The sequence below is a fragment of the Diaphorina citri genome, unplaced genomic scaffold (genome assembly GCF_000475195.1).
Source record: "Diaphorina citri unplaced genomic scaffold, Diaci psyllid genome assembly version 1.1 scaffold135, whole genome shotgun sequence".
NCBI lineage: Eukaryota > Metazoa > Arthropoda > Insecta > Hemiptera > Psyllidae > Diaphorina > Diaphorina citri.
This window is the reverse complement of record NW_007377572.1, coordinates 486,176-511,378: the sequence shown is the minus strand read 5'-3', so window position 1 is coordinate 511,378 and position 25,203 is coordinate 486,176. Positions and strand designations below refer to the sequence as shown.

Sequence of the window (25,203 nt, the reverse complement as noted above, 5' to 3'; positions counted from 1 at the left end):
TGTAGGAGTTATATCAGATTATACTACAACCATACGCTTTCCCAACTATGAGTTTGCTCTCAGGTAAGGGGGTTTTCCCTTCCTTCATCTTTTATGTCTATTTCAGTGTGTTTTATCATTTCATCGCCGCGCTGTTTTGGAATCTCTGTGTCGTAGCATCCCGTAGTATGTCCTTCATAAGATTTGAGAGGCTATTTTTCGAATTCATGGTTGTTCGATCGCCAACGTTCAGAACGGATAAGCACGTGAAATATGTGTTAGGTCAACATGAGAAAGTAACAAAACAACCCCTTTAAATTAAAATATTCGCAATCCAAATCTAACTTGGAAAAAAAAAACCCTCTCCTCGAGCACGTTTATCATTGGTAATCGCCCCTGTTATCATGAGTGTTAAGCCCTATCTATATCCCGTGTTACAAAGAGCTTTAACTTTGTAACCCTTGTTCTGACTAAACCATTACCTGTACCAATGTAAACTCATTCATCAAGAGATACCTCTTCACTACCTCTAGTCATAAAATAACATTGTGTATAAAATCCAAAATAACATTGGGATTAGATGTGAGTGTCTGTTAGTAGGTACCCTAGGCCATATTCCATGTACATAACGAGGGGCTAAAGTATGGTGTCGATGATATCAAAAATGCACCCATTCCCAAACCCACCGAAGTTAAGCAACGTCGTGTGTGGTTGGTATCCGGACGGGTGACCGTTTGGAACAATACGTGCTGTTGATCATTTCGAACTGCTCTCAGCTTAGTGAAATGCCAGCTCCAGCTCCTAACTCTCATTAAATACATTGACACCGAAGAGGCTTCGATTTAGTTTCAAGTCATAGACAGTTCGATTGGGTTTGAATCTCATGTATTTTTCTTTTCACAATACATACTAAATGTACATGATTAATACTTATGTGTTCTGAATGTTCTAAGTAAATTTTATTTTAGCACGTTGGAAATTTTATGTTTTTTTATTCCAATTTAAAAATTCGTCTCTCGTTTGATTTAATTTTTGTGCAAAATTACCTGATTTTGTGTTTTTCTGATTGAAAAAAAAGGACTTTTCGTACTTAATTGATCTTATGTTGCGTTCTTACAAAAGAAGCTCGAGTTAACCAGTTTAATTTTAAGTGTTTGTCGTTTAAAGAATTTTATTTAAATCTTACTTAGTTTTAATTCATTGATATTTTTTTCGTGTTCGAATATTTTCGTGTTTTCTTTCATTCTATCTTCCGGCTCTCTTTTTACTTATATTTCTTATCGTGTATGATATTGGTTCGTGTGTGTTCAAATCACTTCACGTCATGTTTGCAGCCAAGTATTATTATCCTGATAATTGTGGCTTTAATCTACGCAATTATTACAATACTCATGTTAATCATAGTCATTCGAGGTGAGCTTAGTGTCTTCTCTTGCCAGCCTGGTTACCTAGGAGAATAGAGCGTCTGCTTTGTAAGGGCAGGGGTGCGGGTTCGATTCGCGGTCGAGGTGAACTTTATCCTTTGTTGTAAACAGATGAGGTTCGTTGTTGGTTCTCGGGCCGGTTAGCTTTCTGTTCTCTCTTCGATTTCGGGATGACAAGACCTCTGTTGTTTTTACTTACAAAAGAACTTGAAAGTTAAAAGATAGGTAAAAAAAGTCTATCTAATGAGTAATGAGATACATGCTACAAAATGAGTATGCTACGACACAGACCACTCGAGTATAATCTAGCAGTTGTGTCATTGCTACGAAATGAAAATGACGTTTTTTTTTTTCCAAATTCCTTTTTTTTTCTCACCTGATCTTTGTTTCTTTTTCTTCAACTAACCCCGTTTGATGTGTTCTGTTCCCAGGTGTCAGAAGAGAATAGACCAGGAGCCTGTGTTTGGTAGCAAGATCCATGTCGGCCCGCCAGTTCTAGTTCAGCAATCCCCAGCCCGATATGTCGGCCCGTATCAACGCAATGGTTCTGGTGGCCCGCCACGCCGCCACTACAATAGTGAAGGAGAATATGAGTACTCCAGTGGCGGATATAGTAATGGGAGCGGGGGACAGTATGGGGGTGGCTAATGCTACTGTGAATAATATACAACATTCTAGTGATGAAGGTAAGGTTTCACTTTTCGCCACCTACTTTGGACTTTATGAGTCTGTGTCATAGCATGTCTCTCATAAGATGGGCGAGAAAAGACACAATACATTCTTATTTACATAGGTGCTGGGTCAACACAAAATCAGCAGAATGTAACCCGTTGAAATATTTCCAATTGAAATTCGAGTACATTATTGAAGACTCGGTAACTTTGTAAAGCGAAAACCATATATCAACAATGTTGGAATGATAAAAAACACTAAACATCTACTTCACCATCCTAAGACTTTTCAAGTACAAGTGCAAATTTTTCGTCAATGGTGGACAATCGAACCCGGGATTTTTTTGCACGGCTATTGTATATATTTTTTTTTTCCTTTTGTATGGAGGTTTTATTTTTCAAAGGATATATGTACATACATATGATTTATCCTATTGTATTGTATGAATGACAGGAGGATCCAGTGAGACCAGCCCAAGTGTATCTCCCTCATTACAAGGTCAGATGTCACTCCTCTGCAGAGAACTCGTAGATCTGCTCAAGACATTCCCTCATTGTCAAATGGTGTTCAATAAATTCATACCTGCCTATCATCATCACTTTGGTCGACAATGCAGAGTAGCCGACTATGGATTTACCAAACTAATAGACCTACTGGAAGCTATTCCCCATGTAGTACAGGTAATTATGGACTTTTTACGATCGCAAAGAGATGTATGTAGGTTTGTAGGTACCAAGTTTTAAGTCAATCGACTTATTAAAAATGGGCCAATTGCAAGACCCAATGCTACTGTGAATAATATACAACATTCTAGTGATGAAGGTAAGGTTTCACTTTTCGCCACCTACTTTGGACTTTATGAGTCTGTGTCGTAGCATGTCTCTCATAAGATGGGCGAGAAAAGACACAATACTTTCTTATTTACATAGGTGCTGGGTCAACACAAAATCAGCAGAGTCTATCTTTGATTCCTATTTTCTTTCTTCATTTCTTCTTGAAATTTGCAATATTGCGAGTGCGCTTTCATTATTAATTTAGATATTTCAATTATCCCCAATGTCAAACGTCATACTTTTCCTCCTTCTTTTTTTTTTTAATCCGTAAAAAATATGTCCCGTTATGGAAAAAAATTGGATTTATAATTTAGATGTTTAAATTGAGAAATGTCTATTGAAATTATTTTACAGGCAAAACGTTAGGTGAGCGTCTTTGAATAAGTTCAAAGTTTTGTTTATTTTTTCATTCCAATTCCAAAAACTTTTTTTTTAACTTCTACTTTTTGTGTGAACAATTTCGAGGTCGTATAAACTTACCTTCTAGTACAAAATAGATATTTACCAAATAATATAAAATAGTGAGTCTTATCGCAACATCGCTAGTTCTTCAACTTGGAATGTATTTCCTGGCTCTAGGTCTACGACTGGAAATTTACACTCTGTGATAAAACTCATAGCTCACAAGTCTCAGGACTGGTGAATACTAGAGATTTGTGTGAAGAGTGAGTGAGTTAGTTATAAAGAACTTTTCTTTTTAGTGGACTACTCGGTCAATGAGTTATGTAGGAATGATAAAAAACACTAAACATCTACTTCACCATCCTAAGACTTTTCAAGTACAAGTGCAAATTTTTCGTCAATGGTGGACATCAAACCCGGGATTTTTTTGCACGGCTATTGTATATATATTTTTTTTTTCTTTTGTAAGTATGGAGGTTTTATTTTTCAAAGGATATACATACATACATATGATTTATCCTATTGTACAGGAGGATCCAGTGAGACCAGCCCGACTGGTGAATACTAGAGATTTGTGTGAAGAGTGAGTGAGTTCGTTATAAAGAACTTTTCTTTTTAGTGGACTACTCGGTCAATGAGTTACATCCTAAAACATGTAACTTTTCAGAGTCTTCAGTTAGGGAGTTGGATTGTTAGGTTCTGACTCGGTGACTGAATAGTCCACTAAAAAGAGTAGGTCTTCATACCTCACTCTCTTTTTTTAGGTTCTGACTCGGTGACTGAATAGTCCACTAAAAAGAGTAGGTCTTCATACCTCACTCTCTTTTTACACATCTCTAGTGAATATAGTTATGCTAAGAGATTATAGGTACCTACTATAGATTTTATATTTTTTAATAACTTTGCGTCTCCATACAATTTATTTACTTATTTAAATTTTACAAAGAAAATCGTCAATTTTGTTTCCCCTTTGAAAAACTTTGGAGTTCTTCCAAAGTTGCTTTTCATTTAATAAGAAAAATGATCTTATTTAAATTTTAATTTCAAAATAAATTTATGAATTGTCTACCAACGCTACATAAAGATTTAATAAACGTGTACTTTTTTCCTCGTGAAAAAATATTTAAACCTATCAATTAAAATTCTTTCTTTTTTGAACTTTTGCGTTTAAAATATTTATTTTTTGAAATAGGTTTAAATTGTCGAAAAGTTTTAAAACTTTTTTGTTTGAAAAATATGGAAAAGTTTTTAAACCCAGTTTCAACAAATAAACTGTTCAAAAAGTTTTTTGAAGGTTTGAAATATTCAAAGCTAAACATACATATCATAACGTGAAATCAACTCTGAGTTGATTGCAGCTATCTTGTCCAAAGATATATTTTGTTTAATATCTCAGGTTTGTAGCCTGTGATATTACCTGTAAATATTTAAACTCGCGTCCAGTCAACACAGTCACTATTCTGCTGATTCATACTGTATATTGGCCCGGGGCCGTTTTCAGATTCGAGTTCATCCTGTTGGATTAAGAAATCTGATCGATCAAAGCTGTGGCTCCGGCCATAAGTATTACTTTAGGGTTTAAAATATTCATAAGTTTTTGTGACCTTTGACTATATTCCTCCGAACCCAAGGGATTATTAAAATATTTTTATGTTCTTCCAGTTCTGTTCAAAATGTCTTATTTTTAACAATTCTAAACTTGCTAAGGATATTGACTGTGTTGTGAGGCCTAAGGAATAATCAGTATTTCTTGCTAAACAAATTATTTTATTTCTCACCGAACCCATAACCATACCGAAAACGATAATGTTCAAGTTTTGGTTTCTGCTCATGCGCAGAAATTCAAAATGTTGTGGCTATGTTCTGATTATGGGAAGGTGAAAATCACTCCCATGTTATTTGTAAATACTAAATACCTTCCTACTTGTAGATGTGGTAATAAATTGTAATTGGAAATTATTCTTGCAGATTTGTAATGAGATTTTATTTTTTTAAATGTTGGTAATCGTAAATGAGGTGAGAGAGAATCAATACTAAATACCTTCCTACTTGTAGATGTGGTAATAAATTGTAATTGGAAATTATTCTTGCAGATTTGTAATGAGATTTTATTTTTTTTAAATGTTGGTAATCGTAAATGAGGTGAGAGAGAATCGAATTTTATAAAAAGGCAAGACCAATTTTTTCCTCCAATGAAATATTTTCATTTTGGCATTTCGCTCATTTAGGACTACTAACATTGGTTTGTACATATTAAATTGTTTTCATCTAGAACTACCCTACATGTTAGGGTACCTACAGATTTCAAGACCCAAGGTATCAGTGGGGGAAAATAAATTCTATTGTTCCTCCAATGAAATATTTTCATTTTGGCATTTCGCTCATTTAGGACTACTAACATTGGTTTGTACATATTAAATTGTTTTCATCTAGATTCTAGAACTACCCTACATGTTAGGGTACCTACAGATTTCAAGACCCAAGGGATCAGTGGGGGAAAATAAATTCTATTGCAACGGAAATTGATTTGTTTACCTACCTAGGAAGAAAGACCTTGATAATTATGAACAAAAATGTAAATAATTTAAGTACCTAATTAGTTTTTATGATGGGTGATAATTAGTAAGCTATTGTGATCTTGTATATAAATTTTTGTCGACAACACAGCACTGTACAGAGAACTTGGAGTTATAGTAAGCTATTGTGATCTTGTATATAAATTTTTGTCGACAACACAGCACTGTACAGAGAACTTGGAGTTATAAATTCTATTGCAATGGAAATTGATTTGTTTACCTACCTAGGAAGAAAGACCTTGATAATTATGAACAAAAATGTAAATAATTTAAGTACCTAATTAGTTTTTATGATGGGTGATAATTAGTAAGCTATTGTGATCTTGTATATAAATTTTTGTCGACAACACAGCACTGTACAGAGAACTTGGAGTTATAGCAAGAAGAAAAACTTCTTTCTATTTCTGAGTTAACCCATCTCATTTGTTACTTTTGCACTATTGTGATGGCTACTTATTTTTTATTTACGTAAAAAATTGAGATGAGTACCTACCTAACTTAACATCAAAACACCATCACTTGGTCAGTGATACAATTATGTCTGAGTTGTCCTGTAAATTTTAATTATTTTAAAAACTACTTGGGTTTTGCGTGGTGTTGTCTTCTAGTTTTGTACATAAATATGTATTGTATTTAGGTTTATTGCCCAAGCCACGCTTTGAGATTGTAGTTAATTCATTTGGATTAAGCAATCTCATTGATGTTAATCTTAATCCAAAATTTAAAATCAATCATTCAGAAAAAAATCTGGATTTTCACATAGAGAAATCGTCAAATTATATCGTAATTCAATTAAATTAACTTTAATCCTAAGCTATTGTGATCTTGTATATAAATTTTTGTCGACAACACAGCACTGTACAGAGAACTTGGAGTTATAACAAGAAGAAAAACTTCTCTCTATTTCTGAGTTAACCCATCTCATTTGTTACTTTTGCACTATTGTGATGGCTACTTATTTTTTATTTACCTACGTAAAAAATTGAGATGAGTACCTACCTAACTTAACATCAAAAGACCATCACTTGGTCAGTAATACAATAATGTCTGAGTTGTCTGTAAATATGTATTGTATTTAGGTTTATTGCCCAAGCCACGCTTTGAGATTGTAGTTGATTCATTTGCATTAATCAATCTCATTGATGTTAATCTTAATCAAAAATTTAAAATCAATCATTCAGAAAAAAATCTGGATTTTCACACAGAGAAATCGTCAAATTATATCGTAATTCAATTAAATTAACTTTAATCAAAGTTAAGCAGTGTGGCCGCGGTGATAAGTTGTAAGTTGTTATTGTAAATTCTACTCTTGTACAGTGTGAATGTTTCAAGATATTCCGGGGTTTAACTAATAAAGTTATTTTCCTGATAAGACCCAAGTTCAATTAAAAAAACTGCACTTTCCGTTTCGCAAAATCCCATTGTGACGTAATATGATAGAAGAACACTGCAATATGCAATTACCTTTATTATAATTGACGTGACGTGAAATTTGTACGAAATGGTGATGTGCCAAGTTGTAAAGTAGCTTTCAGGAACGCAGCCCAGCTTCAACCATACTTAGGTTGAAGGATTTTTTATTTTCTTTACTCAAGTCTTGAGTAAGTACTTAACTTGAAAGAGTACATATTTAACAAACTATAGATGGAAAAATTTTCATAACTGAGTTTCACACAGGAATAATTATACCTTATTTACTGTATTACCTACATCAGTATTAAAAACGAGATGGTACCCAATTTCTGTCTATAATGAAAGTCTACAGTTTGACCCTATACTCCCACGTACAATAAAGTTAAATAAAAGTTTGTAAAAATAGGGTCTCCCTTATAATGAAAGTCTACAGTTTGACCCTATACTCCCACGTACAATAAAGTTAAATAAAAGTTTGTAAAAATAGGGTCTCCCTCTCTCTCCCTTATTCTTTTTTATTTTCCGTGTCTGTGAGATAGGTATGGTGTTTATCTCACGCGGGTGTTGGAAGGATTCTTTCTCTTTTCTCTCTCTCTTCGTTCTTTTTCCTTCTTTTTCTCGTCAATACTGCCTTTTTTTCTCTTCTATCTAAAGTAGGTATGTACATTGTACATCCTATGCTATGTATCCTATAAGTACCTATCTACTACTTATATTATTATAGGCTTGTTTGCTGCCTTAACATCATATTATTCCTTATCCTTATCAGTGATTTGTTTTCCTGATCCTTTACTTCTTCCTTCTTAACCAACCTCAGTGGTGTAGTTGTTAGCGTCTGGAGGTTGGTGGTTCGAGTCCAACTGAAGTCATAAAATTTATCCAGGTGTTTTTTTTTTAACATCATATTATTCCTTATCCTTATCAGTGATTTGTTTTCCTGATCCTTTACTTCTTCCTTCTTAACCAACCTCAGTGGTGTAGTGGTTAGCGTCTGGAGGTTGGTGGTTCGAGTCCAACTGAAGTCATAAAATTTATCCAGGTGTTTTTTTTTTTACTTTTACTTTTCAAGATCTTTCAAGATGGAATTCATAATGTCCTCGAGCTTAAGCAAAGTACCATGCTATAAATTCTCATTCTTGTTATTAGTTTCTTCTTTTTCCAACTTTGTTATTCGTTTCCATTTTGATTTTAAGTGTCTCAATCTCAATTCCTATCCAAAAATTCCACAGTTTCTTTTTTTACGTTGAAAACTATAAGAATAAAGGTTGAAATAAAATACATTTGTTTTATGGTTTGATAACTTGTCTGGCATTTAGCGCATGGCAAAACCTGATCCAGTGTCGGGAATAGGGCTTCATTTTACCTTAAGGTATTTATTAATATTTGGTAGGCATTTATAACTTGATTATTTCTATTGTGCTGTACGACTACTCAATTTTTGCTGGTTTTTACCAACAACTTTTCAAACTTCTAAAGAGTGGATGGTAACACATGCCTATCATGTTTATAACTTGATTATTTCTATTGTGCTGTACGACTACTCAATTTTTGCTGGTTTTTACCAACGACTTTTCAAACTTCTAAAGAGTGGTGATTGCTGTACGACTACTCAATTTTTGCTGGTTTTTACCAACGACTTTTCAAACTTCTAAAGAGTGGATGGTAACACATGCCTAGTTCTATATCTTATCATGTGCTCATATAAACATTAAATCTCTCTTTTAATTTGTACCTCTGTGTTTTTTTATTCACAAAGAATTACCTACCATTTTTTCATAATTTAATTCCTAATCAAGACTGATTTATATGTTTTCTTTTAACAAAACTGACACGTTTTATGACCTACCTAATCATTCAATTCAGCATGAAAAACACGCAACTTTTTCCACCTTACCATTATGCCATTACTCAAAAATACACATTACACATGTACTGTTGAGACGGTTTTGAGAACATATTATACTCTCTTGTGGTAATTTAATAATTTTATGTATTAGGTAAGTTAATTGCTGTACGACTACTCAATTTTTGCTGGTTTTTACCAACGACTTTTCAAACTTCTAAAGAGTGGATGGTAACACATGCCTAGTTCTATCTATATCTTATCATGTGCTCATATAAACATTAAATCTCTCTTTTAATTTGTACCTCTGTGTTTTTTTATTCACAAAGAATTACCTACCATTTTTTCATAATTTAATTCCTAATCAAGACTGATTTATATGTTTTCTTTTAACAAAACTGACACGTTTTACTTATGACCTACCTAATCATTCAATTCAGCATGAAAAACACGCAAATTTTTCCACCTAACCATTATGCCATTACTCAAAAATACACATTACACATGTACTGTTAAGACGGTTTTGAGAATATATTATACTCTCTTGTGGTAATTTTATGTATTAGGTGAGTTAACAAAGAATTACCTACCATTTTTTCATAATTTAATTCCTAATCAAGACTGATTTATATGTTTTCTTTTAACAAAACTGACACGTTTTACTTATGACCTACCTAATCATTCAATTCAGCATGAAAAACACGCAAATTTTTCCACCTAACCATTATGCCATTACTCAAAAATACACATTACACATGTATATACTGTTAAGACGGTTTTGAGAACATATTATACTCTCTTGTGGTAATTTTATGTATTAGGTAAGTTAATAATTAAAACAATATAGGTAATCAGTTAAGTTAGATAGTAAACGTATTTATTATGTCAGAACACTGTGGATTTTATTTTTTAACATGTAACCTGTGATTTTTTTCCTTCATTTATTTTTTACATTGTTCAATGTTATTTATTGAATTGAGATGAAATAAAGAATTTGCCAATGTTTCAACCTTTTTTTCTAAATAAATCTCTGTCCATGTTTTCTTCTTTTTTTCCCCCAAGTCTTTTTCGTAGTGGATTTATCATCTGGCACGCCTTGCCTTTGTATCTTACACGAACCAATTCGGTTACGTGTTATGGACTACTCTTTGTGTCCAAAATAATGTAATTACTGTAGAGGTATCTTACTAGGGAGTACCCGGTTTCTGTTGAACGGAAGTCTTATCGTCCCGAAATCGAAGAGAGAATGGGGGATGGATACGAGAAAGCCAGTTGTTCCGAGAACGAGCGTTATTTGTTTAGGATAAAGTTAGCCCCGAGAGTGAATAAAAAATAAAAAAAAAAAAATTAAGCATTTAATGTTGAAAATTAACCATGTTTTCTAATGTAACCCTGATTTTATGAACTTTTATATGGAACCCCAATTTAATGAAACTACCCTTGGTCCCAATTGGTTCATAAAATCAGGGTTCTACTGTAATTTAAAAACAGACATTGTTTTGTTTTGTAGGTAAACATTTATGTTGGCAGGAGTTAAAAAACAGTGAATGATAGCAAAGCTCTAATTAAAATGAATTTTAAAAATTGCCGCCGGGACAGCTATCTCACGTCGTCCGAGCTCATCTCAGCCCTGTTCATAAACACACCCTAAATGATAGCAAAGCTCTAACATTTCTTTCCTGTATTTTTCAGGTGTTATCTTGAGGGATTCCCATGGTGTGGCCCAGGTCAGATTTGTCTCCGGAAACAAAATCCTCCGTATCATGAAAGCCATGGGACTCGCACCTAACCTACCTGAAGATTTGTACTGTCTGATCAAGAAGGCTGTTGCTATCCGCAAGCACTTGGAAAGAAGCAGGTTTGTATTTTGTTTTTATAATTTTAGATCACAAACTACCTGTTTTCCTCTGTGCTTCACCTAAATAAACAATGTTCATTGGAAGTAACCTGATTTAATTTAAGAAGTCATATTTTCCTAGTTAAAAAGATAAGAAAAAAAAGCTTTCCATGTACTTTCTTCAACATTAATTGATTGAATCCAAATTTGTGTTTCAGGAAAGACAAAGATTCCAAATTTCGTTTGATCCTGGTAGAATCCCGTATCCACAGACTCGCACGTTACTACAAAACCAAGGCAGTTCTACCACCCAACTGGAAATATGAGAGTGCCACAGCCTCCGCGGTAGCCTAAGACTAGGATTTAAGATTATCTGTATTCTTCTTTCTTGTTTTCAATAAAATCTTTCTTGTTTTGATATACATATGACTCTGTACCATATTTAAAATCTGGTTTCTTGTTATTTTCATAGTTCATATTAGAGGGTTTTAGATTTAGGACTAGGAGAGGATTTAGATATAAAATTGATCTTGTGGGGCTTCTGGATGATAATTTTTACAATAAAAAAAGCTTAAAAATGGGTCGTATGCACACTCCTGGGTAAGTTTTTGTCAGTATTTACCGTGAAAATTGGTTACTCGAACCCCCACCATCGAATCCTTCTGTAAACTGTGCTCTAAACGCTTCCACGGTACTAGCCCTCCGTCCAGTAGGATAGGGTCTATTCTACAGCATTTGAGCTCAAGGAAGAGTACCTTTCTACCCAAAATTACATCTATTCCGTTACATTAGTGACACCTTAGTTTGTTACTAATTTCATTGGTCAGTGATGGTCCTACAGACCTTACACTAGTCCCACTAGCTCAGAATAGGAAGAGACCATCAACCACTCTAACCTTCAAATAATCACTAAATTAGCCCAAGAAGTAAACTTCTTCTTATGTCTTGTATTTCAGTATCGATTCCTTCAGTAAAATGTGCTCAAAACACTTCCACGGTACTAGCCCTCCGTCCAGTAGGATAGGGTCTATTTTACAGCATTTGAGCTAAAGGAAGAGTACCTTTCTCCCATAAATTACATCTATTCCATTACATTAGTGACACCTTAGTTTGTTACTAATTTCAGTGGTCAGTGATGGTCCTACAGACCTTACACTAGCTCAGAATAGGAAGAGACCATCAACCACTCTAACCTTCAAATAATCACTAAATTAGCCCAAGAAGTAAACCTCTTCTTATGTCTTGTATTTCAGAAAGGGTATCTCCAAGTCAGCTCTGCCCTACAGAAGAAGTGTCCCAAACTGGCTGAAATTAACCTCTGAGGATGTCAAGGATCACATTTTCAAATTGTCCAAGAAAGGATTGACCCCATCTCAAATTGGTAAATATGTTTTCTTTTTCAAAGAAATATGTACATCCCATATCTACCTAAACTTTCATGGCAATGAAATAACCAAACCCATAAAAGAGGGGCAAAGACCCAAGATGTTAGCCCCCTCTTAAAATAAATACTTTATTTTTTCATAAATGATTGATGTTATTGATATGAGGGGCCAAGAGGTAAACTGGACTGTATTTTTCTTTCCTGTATTTTTCAGGTGTTATCTTGAGGGATTCCCATGGTGTGGGCTAGTGATGGGTAAATACCCGGTTACTTATTTTTGGGGTAAATACCCAATTTTTATAAATACCCGGGTATTTTCAAGAAGCGCCTCAGTCAAATTGTGCCCGGGAAATTAAAAAAAAAATAAAAAATCAAGTGACGATGTTTTTTGTTTATTTTTCTTAAAAAAAAAAAAAAAAAAAAAAACCCGGGGTTTTTCCCCCCCCCGGATGTTTTCTGATGTAATCCAATTTTATGAACTTTTATACGGAACTGAAATTAAGTGAAAGTTCACCCTTGGTGACCAATCCACTTTTAGAATGGTCGCATTCACTCATTTACAGTTTCGACACATTGACTGTTCATTTCGAGAACACAAACCAGCTAAAGCTGAAAATTTGGTAGGTATATTCCTTTTATGGATAGTCGTGTGACAAAATAAATGATTTTGCGAGGGGCCAAAAGCTAAACCGATCCTGTAGTTATGAATCAATTCCTATGATCGTAAGATATCGTCCTTAAGAATTACTCAGAGTGCAAGAGTTAGTGCAGGGTAGTAAATTTTTCCTCGCTCCTCCTAATTTTTGATCTTTGGTTTATGTTTTTAATTTTGTATAAAATCCGAGATTTTCGGCCATGCCTTTTTTCACTTTTTTTTGATCCATGCCTCGAATGAACTAGCATTTGCATTGCGAGTGGAACAGCTTTTGATACTTATACTTTCATTTATATTCAGTATTAAAGAATCCAAGCAATTTACAAGTACACCAATAATAAATATAGACATGGATTTTAAAATTGTGCAGGGACACAGTTATGTAGTCACGTCGTCCGAGCTCATCTCAGCACCTGTTCAAAACACAGCTAAATGGATAGCAAAGCTCTAATATTTCTTTCCTGTATTTTTCAGGTGTTATCTTGAGGGATTCCCATGGTGTGGCCCAGGTCAGATTTGTCTCCGGAAACAAAATCCTCCGTATCATGAAAGCCATGGGACTCGCACCTAACCTACCTGAAGATTTGTACTGTCTGATCAAGAAGGCTGTTGCTATCCGCAAGCACTTGGAAAGAAGCAGGTTTGTATTTTGTTTTTATAATTTTAGATCACAAACTACCTGTTTCCTTTGTGCTTCACCTAAATAAACAAATGTTCATTGGAAATAACCTGATTTAATTTAAGAAGTCATATTTTCCTAGTTAAAAAGATAAAAAAAAAGCTTTCCATGTACTTTCTTCCACATTAATTGATTTAATCCAAATTTGTGTTTCAGGAAAGACAAAGATTCCAAATTCCGTTTGATCTTGGTAGAATCCCGTATCCACAGACTCGCACGTTACTACAAAACCAAGGCAGTTCTACCACCCAACTGGAAATACGAGAGTGCCACAGCCTCCGCTCTGGTAGCCTAAGACTAGGATTTAAGATTATCTGTATTCTTCTTTCTTGTTTTCAATAAAATCTTTGTTTTGATATATGACTCTGTACCATATTTAAAATCTGGTTTCTTGTTATTTTCATAGTTCATATTAGAGGGTTTCAGATTTAGGACTAGGAGAGGATTTAGATATAAAATTGATCTTGTGGGGCTTCTGGATGCTAAAATGATATTTAAAATCTGGTTTCTTGTTATTTTCATAGTTCATATTAGAGGGTTTCAGATTTAGGACTAGGAGAGGATTTAGATATAAAATTCATCTTGTGGGGCTTCTGGATGCTAAAATTCTAACAATTCAAGTGTCCTCTGAAAGGAATTCTGAATTACTACCTAGGTAATCTGAGAGCACAGTGAAAAGATACTGGTACACTGAAGACTTCAAGAGTCTAGTACACATGTACACTGAAATTCATGTAACTGGGTGTAATGGATTCGATTACTGGAATAAAAGCCATTCCTAATACATATTCAGCATTTTTTTTTTTTTAATCAAATAACTAGTTAATAGATAAACCTATAAAATAAAAACTCTGATATTCATTTTATCAAGTTAATCTTTTAGTACTGATAAATAAACTTTATTAAAATATCCACAACAAAACAAATTAAAATAAATAAGTCCCTATCTAATCTTTGTAATAAATAATTTCAATTCATAGAAAACAACCTGACTTCAGATTAAAATATAAAAATCAAGATTTTTCTCTCGAAATTTTTAAACCTAAATAAAACTCGTTTTAATAACACAAATTTAATAATGATAAGAAACATTTTCCATAAAATATGAATAAAACTTTGGTTAGACATTGCAACTGGATGGGAATCCAATCCTATAAAAAAAGAAGAAAATTTCTCCCAACTTATCCTGGCCTTCAAACTCTACAGTTGTGTTGAAAAATGAATGTCCTTCATGAAATCAAAAAGAGAAATATTGATATTCAAATCCGCCAGATTATAAGTCAACTTCAAACCATTGGACTGTTGGGTCTTAACAGATCTTACACGCTGATCCTGTTCTTTAATACCTGTTGTATTGGTCATGTTCTGTGATTTCCTCAAGTAAAGTGGAACTCGATTCTTATCACTAGAACCTACATTATCATATACGTTCCCTAGGTTTGATTTATCATCTAATACGTTTGGTGTAGGTTTGTTATTCAAGATATTCAATGGCTTAGCAAAGAGAGTCCCTGGCTCAGGTTTGGCATTGAAGGAACCCCCTAGGTTAGGTTTAGCATCAAAGGTCCTAGGTTTCTATCATCTAATACGTTTGGTGTAGGTTTGTTATTCAAGATATTCAATGGCTTAGCAAAGAGAGTCCCTGGCTGAGGTTTGGCATTGAAAGTACCCCCTAGGTTAGGTTTAGCATCAAAGGTCCTAGGTTTCGGTTTGACAAATGAATCAATGTGAGAGACGATACAGCCACCTGAGGGATAAAATAATCCGGATTAGACATCGGCAACACAACAAACTATTCTCTATTACTGGTATCACACGAGGCTTGCACGCCGGGTTCGATTCCCGGTAGGGTTGAAGTTTTTTCGCCTCTGTGCTTGGAGTTCGGGGTGCACTCAGCCTCGTGAGGGCAGATGAGTAGCTACTTTACTCGAGCAGCACCGGTGGCGACATACATAACTAGTGTAAGATGAGGATACGAGTAGATGAGAAATGCTGTGATACCCGGGCGGGAATCGAATTCGCGACCTAGCGCTTACGAGGCAGCCGCGCTACCAACCAAGCTAACTAGCCTGGCAATGACAATTATTATTCGACAATGCACTCACCTGGTTGATAATCATTGATAACAGCGGAGTTGATATAGTTGGGTGGTACCACGCCCATCTGCTCTAGTTTACAAATAGCAATGAAATAACTAAACCCATAAAAGAGGGGCAAAGACCTAAGATGTTAGCCCCCTCTTAAAATAAATACTTTTTTTTCATAAATGATTGATGTTATTGATATGAGGGGCCAAGAAGTAAACTAGACTAACCCACATTTTTGGATTTTTTCAGTTTTTTGGACTAACCCACAGCCTGAAATGCCCTCTATCTGCTGGTAGATGAATTATAACAATGTCAGCTGTAGTTATAAAGTTATGAAGATGGTAAGGTGGGCTAACCCACAACACTCAAGTGCCACTCGGCTCCTAGACTTTGACTCCAATTATCTCTAGGATCTACTTCACCCTCTGGATAGAGACGCTCATTACCCAAACCTTTCCTCACTAGCTGCGAACCATATGTGTAACCCTCGCCGAAAAAATATCTAGAAACACAACAGGTATAAGGAAAACGAATTAAAATAAACCTAATAGCGAGTATAGACCATCTTATCAAATTTTAGACACGGTCCAGCGTTTCGGAGTAGTGTCTTATCATCCCGAAATAGAAGAAGGACAGGAGAGGAGAAATCCAGCCGTTCCGAAAACGATCCTCATCTGTTTAAGATAAAGTTCACCCTGGCCGGGGAAGTAACCCGCGACCTAGCGCTTACAAGACAGGAGCGCTACCGTCTAAGCGGGGATAGCATTTGAATGAACTAGATCCCAATGGTCCTAAGACTAAAGGATCACTGAAGTTGAGCAACGTTGCACGAGGTTATTATACCAATGGATGCCTGTCTGGTTATTATACCAATGGATGCCTGTCTGGGCAATGGGTGAGGAGGCGGGGGTAGCTTGTCGCCGAATGAAGGGTAAAACCTTCGTTACTAAAAACCTAGCAGTTTTTTTTTTTCCTTTAAAGCGCTTTTTTTTCCTAGCAGTTTGGCGTGACGGTAAACCCTTAATAATAGTCTGGCTGGGGGACTTTAAACAGGGAGTATACCAGCCCAAATTTCCCTTGCTAAAGGAATAGCAAAGGTTGAGTGCGAAGGGCATCTACTCGTAAAATTTGTAGCCGAAACCAAAGATCAGCCCAAAGCAATCACCCTGGTTAGGGCTGATTTAGAGGCTGATGAAAAACGCCGACCCCGTCTGTACACGGGAAAAGGCAAAGAAAAAGAAGCTTTATTTGTGTTGTGATTCTCGTTTCTCTGTGGAGTTTGTGTTCTGAAAAACTGACCAAGGTGATTTTGTTGTGTATACTTGGGACCCATTGGGTTAGAGTTGTACCCAGTGTGATTATTGTAAGTACTAGTGTTGTAATAAGACTCAGTTGGTTTGGAATATTGCGGTTCTGTAGGCTCACGGTTAATTTTATAGTTGGAAGAGTTGTTGTTTATATCATAGGTTTCGTTGTTGTTGATATCGTAGCTATCCTGAATATTATCGTCAGATTGTTTAGTGCTATATTTCGTGTTGTATGAGGCAACTTCGTTGGTTTGTGTGTATGTTCGTGTATAAGGACCAGTGTTGTTGAGTTCACTATGTGTTTGCTCCGAGTCTCTACCTTTCTGTACGCTGATAGTGTTGTAAGTTTCATTACTACTCAAGCCATGGTTGCTGCTGTTCTGATAGTTTTCCAGCTTGTTATTGTTATAATGTGTTTCAACACTATCCAGACCATTGCTAGTGTTCTTGTTGCTATGATTCTCATTGTTGTTGTAAGTCTCAATCCTCCTCCTGAAGTATCCTCCACTCTCCCTGGCCTGTACATCATACAGACTATGGTAAGGTTTAACACGAGGTGTCTGGGACAAAGTCAGTCGTGGTGCATGTGGTAATACTCTCCTCAGTAGTATGACAGCACGGCGGTATATCGTAGCTATCCTGAATATTATCGTCAGATTGTTTAGTGCTATATTTCGTGTTGTATGAGGCAACTTCGTTGGTTTGTGTGTATGTCCGTGTATAAGGACCAGTGTTGTTGAGTTCACTATGTGTTTGCTCCGAGTCTCTACCTTTCTGTACGCTGATAGTGTTGTAAGTTTCATTACTACTCAAGCCATGGTTGCTACTGTTCTGATAGTTTTCCATCTTGTTATTGTTATAATATGTTTCAACACTATCCAGACCATTGCTAGTGTTCTTGTTGCTATGATTCTCATTGTTGTTGTAAGTCTCAATACTACTCCTGAAGTATCCTCCACTCTCCCTGGCCTGTACATCATACAGACTATGGTAAGGTTTAACACGAGGTGTCTGGGACAATGTCAGTCGTGGTGCATGTGGTAATACTCTCCTCAGTAGTATGACAGCACGGCGGTGTTGTGTATCCTGAGGGCGAACACAGTGAGTGATACCATTAGCAGCAAAGTCCCGGAGTAACGTAACACACCCACGCTGTACAGGAAGATATAGGACGGGCTCAGATACACGGATAGGTTTGAAGTTGAACTTGCAGCCAAAGCAGAGAGCACTGTCACTGAACAGGGATAATGAGATGATGGGACGATCGAATATGTGTGGGGGATCAATGTGAGAGACGATACAGCCACCTGAGGGATAAAATAATCCGGATTAAACATCGGCAACACAACAAACTATTCTCTATTACTGGAAGTATGGTTGATTCCGTGGCCGAGTGGGTATCACACGAGGCTTGCACGCCGGGTTCGAAGTTTTTTCGCCTCTGTGCTTGGAGTTCGGGGTGCACTCAGCCTCGTGAGGACAGATGAGTAGCTACTTTAATCGAGCAGCACCGTTGGCGACATACATAACTAGAGTAAAATGAGAATACGAGTAGATGAGAAATGCTGTGATACCCGGGCGGGAATCGAATTCGCGACCTAGCGCTTACACTTTTATCCTGCACAGTGAAAAGATCTCGATGCTTCTGGGACGCTAAGACCTTAGCAGTTACAGTAATACAGTTCCTTATTCTGTTAAACCTATTTCAAAAATCAAAACGCCTTTTAGGTAGTAGGTACGTCTTTTTAAAATCATAAGAGCGTAAAATTTGAATAGGTAATGCACATTACCTATTCAAATTGTTGAAATTTCCTGTTCATAGTAGGTACTCGAAAAAATGAAGCAACATCCGTTTATGGTCCTGATCATCTGGCAATGACAATTATTATTCGACAATGCACTCACCTGGTTGATAATCATTGATAACAGCGGAGTTGATATAGTTGGGTGGTACCACTCCCATCTGCTCTAGTTTAGTAATGACCAGGGATTGAATCCAGGCTGGGATAGGATCTACTTCACCCTCTGGATAGAGACGCTCATTACCCAAACCTTTCCTCACTAGCTGCGAACCATAGGTGTAACCCTCGCCGAAGAAATATCTGGAAACACAGGCTGGGATAGGATCTACTTCACCCTCTGGATAGAGACGCTCATTACCCAAACCTTTCCTCACTAGCTGCGAACCATAGGTGTAACCTTCGCCGAAGAAATATCTGGAAACAAAACAGGTATAAGGAAAACGAATTAAAATAAACCTAATAGCGAGTACAGACCATCTTATCAAATTTTAGACACGGTCCAGCGTTTCGGAGTAATGTCTTATCGTCCCGCCCGATCCCAGTGATCCTAGGACTAAAGGATCACTGAAGTTGAGCAACGTTGCACGTGGTTATTATACCAATGGATGACTATCTGGGCAATCGTATTTACCGGCTGGGTGAGAAGGCGGGGGTAACTTGTTGCCGAATGAAGGGTAAAACCTTCGTTACTAAAAACCTAGCAGTTTGGCGTGACGTTAAACCCTTAATAATAGTCTGGCTGGGGGACTTTAAACAGGGAGTACGAGTACCAGCCTAAATTTCCCTTGCTAAAGGAATAGCAAAGGTTGAGTGCGAAGGGCATCTACTTGTAAAATTTGTAGCCGAAACTAAAGATCAGCCCAAAGCAATCACCCTGGTTAGGCCTGATTTAGAGGCTGACGAAAAACGCCGACCCCGTCTGTACACGGGAAAAGGCAAAGAAAAAGAAGCCCTTAACAATCAACTCACTTGTTGCGTAGAGGTGCACGGTCCACAGTGCATGGTTTATATTGACCCTGCTCTGCTAGACTGGACACTTCGTCTATATTTCTCTCTAATGCGAGACACTCCTCGTGCGAGAACAAGCTCATCTGATTTACACCTTGGAGAATCTTCTGACGTAGTTCACGTGCGTGATGTTTACTCTGACCAATGTCGTATGGACTCGATCTGAAAACGAGAGGAAACATTGATAAAAAGTGAATAAAGATTACCTACGGCGCGAACGACCTGGTATTCCAGTGTTAAAACACCTTATCCGGGGGGAAAAAGAAAAGAAGATTAGGTACGCTTCAAAGGTAGAGCGTCAGCTTTGTAAGCACTAAGCCGCCGGTTCGATTTCCGCCCGGGGCGAACTTTATCCTTAACAGATAAGGTTCGTTCTCGGAACGGCTGGCTTTCTCCTATCCTGTCCTTCTCTCTTGGATTTCGGGACAATGAGACCTCCGTTGTTACAGTTCCCTCTATAAAACTTTTTCAAGACAAATATTTTCGCCTTTATTACCTTTGGTTTCTCGAGTAACGATTCTTCAGTTTCAAGTTCTGTTCTACCACCTGACATTTGTAAAGTTCACTCAAATATGCAGCCATGATGATCACGATAATTTATCTTAAATTTAATAGATAAACCGATAATAAAATAAAAACTATGAGATTTTAAAATAAAACAAAAACAATAAAAAAGGTATTTTAAAACACGATTAAAATTGTAATAAAATTTTAAATTAAAAAATGGAATTAAAACCAAATAGTCTATAAAAAGTCTTTGAGAGGGTAATATTTAAAACAACGAGGTATTCAAATTTAGGCAGCGTGGAAAGTAGGTACTTAAAAACACTTATTTCTACAGGTTATTGTTCTCGTGTCGATCCAGCACTTAAAAAGGGAAGTGCGAGAATTGTCTCTTCTCATCTTGATCTAATAAATGGCATACTACGGGATGGGTACGACACAGACCATGCGAGTCCAATGTCAGCCAATTACAGACCTAGAGACAGTCTAGGATCTACTTCACCCTCTGGATAGAGACGCTCATTACCCAAACCTTTCCTCACTAGCTGCGAACCATATGTGTAACCCTCGCCGAAGAAATATCTGGAAATACAATAGGTATACGGGAAACGAATTAGAATAAAACAACTAGCGAGTACAGACCATCTTATCAAATTTTAGACACGGTCCAGCGTTTTGGAGTAGTGTCTTATCGTCCCGAAATAGAAGAAGGACAGGAGAGGAGAAAGCCAGCCGTTCTGAGACCAAACTTTATCTGTTTAGGATAAAATGCACCTTGGGGGAAACTAACCCGCGACCTAGCGCTTACAAGACAGTAGCTCTACCGTCCAAGCGGAGATTTTGAATGCACTAGTTACCAATGGTCCTAATACTAAAGGAGGACTGAAGTTGAGCAACATTGCACGTGGTTATTATACCAATGGATGCCCGTCTGGTTATTATACCAATGGATGCTCGTCTGGGCAATGGGTGAGAAGGCGGGTAGCTTGTCGCCGAATGAAGGGTAAAACCTTCGTTACTAAAAACCTAGCAGTTTGGCGTGACGGTAAACCCTTAATAATAGTCTGGCTGGGGGACTTTAAACAGGGAGTATACCAGCCCAAATTTCTCTTGCTAAGAATAGCAAAGGTTTAGTGCGAAGGGCATCTACTCGTAAAATTTGTAGCCGAAACCAAAGATCAGCCCAAAGCAATCACCCTGGTTAGGGCTGATTTAGAGGCTGATGAAAAACGCCGACCCCGTCTGTACACGGGAAAAGGCAAAGAAAAAGAAGCTAAGCCCTTAACAATCAACTCACTTGTTGCGTAGAGGTGCACGGTCCACAGTGCATGGTTTATATTGACCCTGCTCTGCTAGACTGGACACTTCGTCTATATTTCTCTCTAATACGAGACACTCCTCGTGCGAGAACAAGCTCATCTGATCTACACCTTGCAGAATCTTCTGACGTAGTTCACGTGCGTGATGTTTACTCTGACCAATGTCGTATGGACTCGATCTGAAAATGAGAGGAAACATTGATAAAAGTGAATAAATATTACCTACGGCGCGAACGACCTGGTATTTCAGTGTTAAAACGCCTGATCCGAGGGGAAAAAAGAAAAGAAGATTAGGTACCTAACAAGCCTAGTTTGCTTCAAAGGTAGAGCGTCAGCTTTGTAAGCACTAAGCCGCCGGTTCGATTTCCGCCCGGGGCGAACTTTATCCTGAACAGATAAGGTTCGTTCTCGGAACGGCTGGCTTTCTCCTATCCTATCCTTCTCTCTTGGATTTCGGGACAATGAGACCTCCGTTGTTACAGTTCCCTCTATAAAACTTTTTCAAGACAAATATTTTCGCCTTTATTACCTTTGGTTTCTCGAGTAACGATTCTTCAGTTTCAAGTTCTGTTCTACCACCTGACATTTGTAAAGTTCACTCAAATATGCAGCCATGATGATCACGATAATTTATCTTAAATTTAATAGATAAACCGATAATAAAATAAAAACTATGAGATTTTTAAAATAAAACAAAAACAATAAAAAAGGTATTTTAAAACACGATTAAAATTGTAATAAAAATTTAAATTAAAAAATGGAATTAAAACCAAATAGTCTATAAAAAGTCTTTGAGAGGGTAGTATTTAAAACAACGAGGTAAAATAGCAAATCTTTCGAAATTTAGGTAGCGCGGAAATTAGGTACTTAGTTCTAACGAAATAAATGTCCAAACAAGTATAATAAATATTGAGGGAATAAATTGGCGAATTTAACAAGTGAAAATAAAATAAAATCTATGTAAATTCTAAGCGAGAGAAAAGAAATGTCTATGAGATAAATAATAAATCGAGGTAGGTAAGTTCGTTTTTCAGTATTAAATAACTAAAAAACTAAAAAATCTTGTAAATGAAAATTTAAGGAATCTTTAAGACAAACGATTTCAAACAATTAGAATTTCGGGCGAGTCTCTTGGGAATAAATGTCCAAACAAGTATAATAAATATTGAGGGAATAAATTGGCGAATTTAACAAGTGAAAATAAAATAAAATCTATGTAAATTTCAAGCGAGAGAAAAGAAATGTCTATGAGATAAATAATAAATCGAGGTAGGTAAGTTCGTTTTTCAGTAATAAATAACAAAAAAACTGAAAAATCTTGTAAATGATAGACGGTAAAAAAGCAAAATTCAAATAAAACGAATGTAAAAAAGTTTTCGAAAAACGTAATGAAAATTTAAGGAATCTTTAAGACAAACGATTTCAAACAATTAGAATTTCGGGCGAGTCTCTTGGAAAACACAATAAAAAAATCATTTATGTTAATAAGAAAATATGAAAGACCGTCTTGTGGGTAATTTTGAGAAAATTGAATAAATTAAGAACAAAAAAGTCACAAAATGTCCTGTGATAGAAAAAAGTTCTTTTTATAACGGGTTCAAAAAATTTCGTCTAAAAATGTGTTCCTGGGGGGTCTTTCTCGAAAATTCTGACAAACGGAACCGAAAAAGTAAAAAAGTCTTTCAGAATACGGGGAAGTATATTAAAAATTAAATTAAAATGTTCTTTATTGGATTCTTTAAAAAGCACAAAGTTCTATCTTTCTTAAAATTTAAAACATGAAAATAAAATATTCTTTTATTAATTTCTGGAAATTCAAATTCAATCTCAGGCTTCGAAATCAACGCGTTTCAAGCATTGGACAATTTGTACTGACTATATGAATGAATTTGGATGATGAAAAGTTCTATTGATAGGTAGGTGGAGGAGAATCAAGCTTTACAATGTTGAACCAAATGGAAACAAGTTGAGATGATAAGGATACTAACAGAGTGTCATGTTAAGTACAGGGACGTAGCTATGTAGAGGCATATAGGGGGGTAGGATGTAGGATCAGAGTACAGTACCTATACCTACAGTAGTGGCAACTCAACTAACAAACACCAGGAAGTATTCATAATCGAAATACGAGTGCAATTTTTTTTGGATATGCACAAGGCGAGACAAAATCCATTTATCGTCTCGTAAATTTTGAGTTTATAGTCTAGTAGTAAATCGTTAGCAAATGGTGGGCATCAACCCCGGGATCTTTTGCATACAACTGGACTAATTGTGTCCTTATATAAAAAGTTGAAAATGGAGGACAAAAACCTAAACCCTTCCAAATAAAACGCCCCTGTGTTTACTATAACATTCATATTTATCTCTTCAGTACCTTTTCTATCACAAGGAACTTGCTCTCTTCTAGCTGCGACAGCTGAAAACCAATAATAGAAAATGGATCAAGTGGAAATATATCAAGTGTGGACTGTGTACCATTATCCTATGGAATGAAAAGCCTTCAAATTCAGCAAAATGACATGGAGAGAGGGGGACGGCTGAAGGGGAACAGAGAGAGAGAGAGAGAGACAAGCCTACGCGCCTGCCTTGTAAGCGTATAAACCTTATCCTAAACAGATAAGGTTCGTTCTTAGACCGGCTTTCTCCTATCCCGTCCTTCTCTCTTCGAGTTTGGGACGATAAAACCTCCCTTGTTATAATTCCTTCCATCAAACCTTAAACAAAAACTTGCAGTAAATAGATAGCGGGTTTGAATCCTGCCGGAGAAGTACCAAACATCCTATCTTTCTGTGACATCACGTGCTGCTGGTTATTTGCGGTGCACTCAAGAAGCTCGCTAGGTAAACAGGAGGGCGTGGGGTCAATCCCAGCCGAGGAGTAAATTCTCAATATTATGTGAGAGTTTGACCAAAATAATAGTAAATAGAGTCAGCTCCCATGGTGTAGTGGTCACTGTGCTCACCTTGCACGCGGGAGACCCGGGTTGGATTCCCGGCGGGGAAGAGACGAGAGATAATAAATATGATGATTGAGTAAATGAAAGACTTGTAATACTGTGATACCCACAAAGTTGTGAGAAAGCTCTCTCCTTTAACACAAAGATACTTTGATTTGAGAATGGAATAGGGTAAGAGAAAACAAAACTAACTACTTTATTACAAAATTATGGAAAAAAATAGAAGCTCATCCCTAAATGGAATTAGGCTAAAAAGAACAGAATAGTAAAAAAAAGCCTTCGTGGACTTCGGATCTGGAAGTTGGTGGTTCGAGTCCAACTGAAGTCATAAAAGTTAGCGTATTATGTAGATCGGGGAACGACCTTTACGAAAAGCATTCAAGCTAAATACAATTGAAATTTCTTTTCATTTCAATAAAATTAAACAAATACTTAATTATGTAGATCGGGGAACGACCTTTACGAAAAGCATTCAAGCTAAATACAATTGAAATTTCTTTTCAATAAAATTAATCAAATACTT

General features: G+C 36.3%; 4 protein-coding genes and 1 long non-coding RNA gene across 6 annotated transcripts; 3 read left to right on the top strand and 2 right to left on the bottom strand.

Annotated features, from left to right (window-relative positions):
* Positions 1-3,949: 3,949 nt before the first annotated feature.
* LOC113465631 lies at positions 3,950-5,978 on the top strand. Of its 2 annotated transcripts, XR_003390276.1 has the most exons (4): positions 3,950-4,006; positions 4,075-5,326; positions 5,453-5,626; positions 5,795-5,978. It is a non-coding gene; the product is annotated as an uncharacterized LOC113465631 (long non-coding RNA). The 2 variants fall into 2 exon arrangements; XR_003390275.1 differs by lacking the exon at positions 5,795-5,978 and having other exon boundaries at positions 5,453-5,650.
* Positions 5,979-10,570: 4,592 nt separating this feature from the next.
* LOC103504853 (40S ribosomal protein S13-like) lies at positions 10,571-11,417 on the top strand. The gene is made up of 3 exons (XM_017449865.2): positions 10,571-10,585; positions 10,801-11,000; positions 11,198-11,417. The coding sequence occupies exons 1-3, from the start codon at positions 10,571-10,573 to the stop codon at positions 11,331-11,333; spliced, it is 351 nt and encodes a 116-aa protein (XP_017305354.2). The 3' UTR covers positions 11,334-11,417.
* A 139-nt stretch (positions 11,418-11,556) lies between these two features.
* On the top strand, positions 11,557-13,992 carry LOC103504825 (40S ribosomal protein S13). The gene is given in 4 exon segments (NM_001297689.1): positions 11,557-11,579; positions 12,233-12,360; positions 13,493-13,658; positions 13,854-13,992. Coding segments are annotated over 4 exon segments (456 nt in total).
* A 1,246-nt stretch (positions 13,993-15,238) lies between these two features.
* Positions 15,239-20,715, bottom strand: LOC103504852. The gene is made up of 8 exons (XM_026820283.1): positions 20,398-20,715; positions 19,863-20,063; positions 18,997-19,193; positions 17,659-18,398; positions 17,134-17,609; positions 16,141-16,286; positions 15,803-15,865; positions 15,239-15,444 (listed from the first exon to the last, which is right to left on the bottom strand). Exons 1-8 carry the CDS (start codon positions 20,481-20,483, stop codon positions 15,239-15,241), a joined length of 2,115 nt encoding a protein of 704 aa, XP_026676084.1. The 5' UTR covers positions 20,484-20,715.
* A 157-nt stretch (positions 20,716-20,872) lies between these two features.
* LOC103504851 (RNA demethylase ALKBH5-like) lies at positions 20,873-22,462 on the bottom strand. The gene is made up of 3 exons (XM_008469150.3): positions 22,254-22,462; positions 21,703-21,903; positions 20,873-20,987 (listed from the first exon to the last, which is right to left on the bottom strand). Exons 1-3 carry the CDS (start codon positions 22,337-22,339, stop codon positions 20,873-20,875), a joined length of 402 nt encoding a protein of 133 aa, XP_008467372.1. The 5' UTR covers positions 22,340-22,462.
* Positions 22,463-25,203: the final 2,741 nt, after the last annotated feature.